Raw genomic sequence first — 2,500 nt, 5'->3', positions numbered from 1 at the left:
ATAAAAAAAAAAAAAAAAAAAAAAAAAAGTAAGGGGGTATATTTAAAATTGATATAAATTGTCATAATTACTTAGTACAATTGATATCCTAATAGATTTAATTTTGAAAATTATAGGTTTGCTTAATCTTAAGTAAAGAAGTTTGGGACACTAGTGAGTTCATGTAGTTGCATCTTCCTAACAGGTTGAAGCACATCCCCAAGCCCAACATGAAGATCTGCGTCCTTGGTGACCAGATGCACATTGACGAGGCTAAGGAGAACAACATTCCCTGCATGTCTGCAGATGACCTCAAGAAGCTGAACAAGGATAAGAAGCTCGTCAAGAAGCTGGGTAGGCATTCCTTTCACATTTTGTGCAATATTGTTTGAGTTTTGACATGGGTGTTTTCAGCTATAATTGCCTTGGCATGATTTGGTGTGGAAGATTTCCTGATCCCAGCACTAATGTACCCCCATAACTGGCCTTTGAATGACTTGCATAATCTTAAATTTTCAGAATTTATTAAAATGTAACCCATCAATGAGGACATTTGACTTCAGTGACAGTTAATCTCTTAAATACTCTACTGTTCTTAATATGCATTATAGATATTCTCTGGCCTAAGTTTTAAGTGCTCAAAGTTTACCAAAATGTATTTGTGTGGATACCTAACTTAAAATTGATTATGGCTGTTACTAACCAGTGTGACATTTTACTGATACCTGAACTTGGCCATTCAAGAATATTCAAAATATTGATTAGTAGTTTTGACTTACTGCCTTGGTATTGGCTCATTTCTCATCTTGCCAGTATTTATCTACCACATAATAAAGCTTGTACTGTACTGTACTCTTGGTACTCTTGGTGCCCAAGAGATATTCAATCTATTAATAAATGTAAAGGTAAATGAAGAGTTGGTATATGTAAAGTTTATAATTAGATGTATAAGTGATTTCATGGCTTGACCTATAATCTCAACTTGGCAATTATTTTGAAACCCCTATAAGAATCAAAGCTCGTTATGTTAAAATGATGAATTGATTCCCATGGACTTGATACCTGCATGAAGATTTTTACTCAGCTCACTCTGAAGTTAAAAAAAAAAAAAAAATTATTCAGACTAAAAATTCACCCTTATGCTAATGGATTTCTCCCCTATTCTCATACCACAGCTAAGAAGTACGATGCCTTCATCGCCTCTGATGCCCTTATCAAGCAGATTCCTCGTCTGTTGGGCCCTGGTCTCAACAAGGCTGGCAAGTTCCCTACCATGTGCACTCACTCTGAGAAGCTGACAGACAAGTGCAATGAGATTAAGGCTACTATCAAGTTCCAGATGAAGAAGGTAAAACACATTTCAATCGTCATTTTTGTAAAGTTATTTCATGATGATTTTTAGCATGTATTACCTGAAATAAGTATGTTGAACACTTTAATCTGATAAACAATGAATTGCTACAGGGGTTTCAAAGTATAGAACAAGGAAATAATGGCTATCCTCCCTTCTCTCTCAGGTGTTGTGCCTTTCCGTTGCCATTGGCCACATTGAGATGGCCGCTGAGGAACTGGTGCAGAACGTGTACCTGGCCATGAACTTCCTTGTTTCGCTGCTGAAGAAGCATTGGCAGAACGTGCGATCCCTGCACATCAAATCTACCATGGGGAGACCCCAACGCCTATACTAAAATAAACGTTGGATGTTGATTATATATTTCATTGTACCCTAAATAGTATTGTGTACTACCCTGAATAATGAGTTTTGAGAAACCGGTCAAAGCATTTTGTTGGCTAATTATGAAGATTGGTTATTTGAAAATTTTATTTACCAATTGCTTTTGGTGAAGTAAATTAAAAAGTTTGTGGCAATTTTTGTTGTGCTTGATTCACAACCATCAACTAAATTTTGAAATGAAATTTACTACCATGAAAAAATCTCTGCATGGTTTCCTTAAATCAGGAAATCGCATTAAATTGATCCAGAACTCCTGTCTGACACATAACGGGTTTTAAGGCAATTGTTCTAAAGGGCAACAGGGTGGCTTTAGTTCAGTAATAGAATCTGATATTCCTTTACCAAGCATAACATTGAGACACTAACTAGGGTCTAGTGCTATGGGTCATGTTGGTTAACCCTTCCATATTGCTAAAGGCTAAAACTAAATGAATTGATTTACATGATTTGTGGAGGAGAGGGTGCTAGGAATTTGATCCTAGGGGGGCGCCACCCTTACAAAGTAGGTAACTCGTAAAGGATCCGAAATTTCTATAGAACTTGAAGCACCCTACATGATTGTAATTGACCTTTTAGCTTGCTATCTTGGCAAGCAAATTGCACAAGGTCTGTACTGCTTAATTGTAGCGATTGAAATCAAGATAGATCAGCAAGTAAATGTTAAACTGCGATATCCCATCGTTCTACGTGACAGGTTCGAAATCAAGAAGTAATGACGCAAACAAAGCTCCATATTTATTTGCCGAGTGCAGAAACGTTACAACTACTGATATGAAAATCGCAGAG

The 2,500-nt window shown here is 36.7% G+C and overlaps 1 protein-coding gene across 1 annotated transcript in view; it reads left to right on the top strand.

Moving 5' to 3' along the window:
- RpL10Ab (ribosomal protein L10Ab) overlaps positions 1 to 1,686 on the top strand; it is a 2,908-nt gene extending 1,222 nt beyond the window's left edge. Inside the window, exons 3-5 of the mRNA XM_043027553.2 lie at positions 185 to 333; positions 1,155 to 1,327; positions 1,497 to 1,686. Of these exons, the coding sequence (XP_042883487.1) occupies positions 185 to 333; positions 1,155 to 1,327; positions 1,497 to 1,667 (493 nt within the window). The 3' untranslated portion in view covers positions 1,668 to 1,686. The remainder of the gene's footprint in view (positions 1 to 184; positions 334 to 1,154; positions 1,328 to 1,496) is intronic.
- Positions 1,687 to 2,500: the final 814 nt, after the last annotated feature.

Source organism: Penaeus japonicus, unplaced genomic scaffold (genome assembly GCF_977035675.1).
Source record: "Penaeus japonicus unplaced genomic scaffold, GWHDUDI00000001_assembly GWHDUDI00000016, whole genome shotgun sequence".
Classification (NCBI taxonomy): domain Eukaryota; kingdom Metazoa; phylum Arthropoda; class Malacostraca; order Decapoda; family Penaeidae; genus Penaeus; species Penaeus japonicus.
Note: the sequence above shows the minus strand (reverse complement) of the source record. Positions and strands in the feature narration are given on the sequence as shown.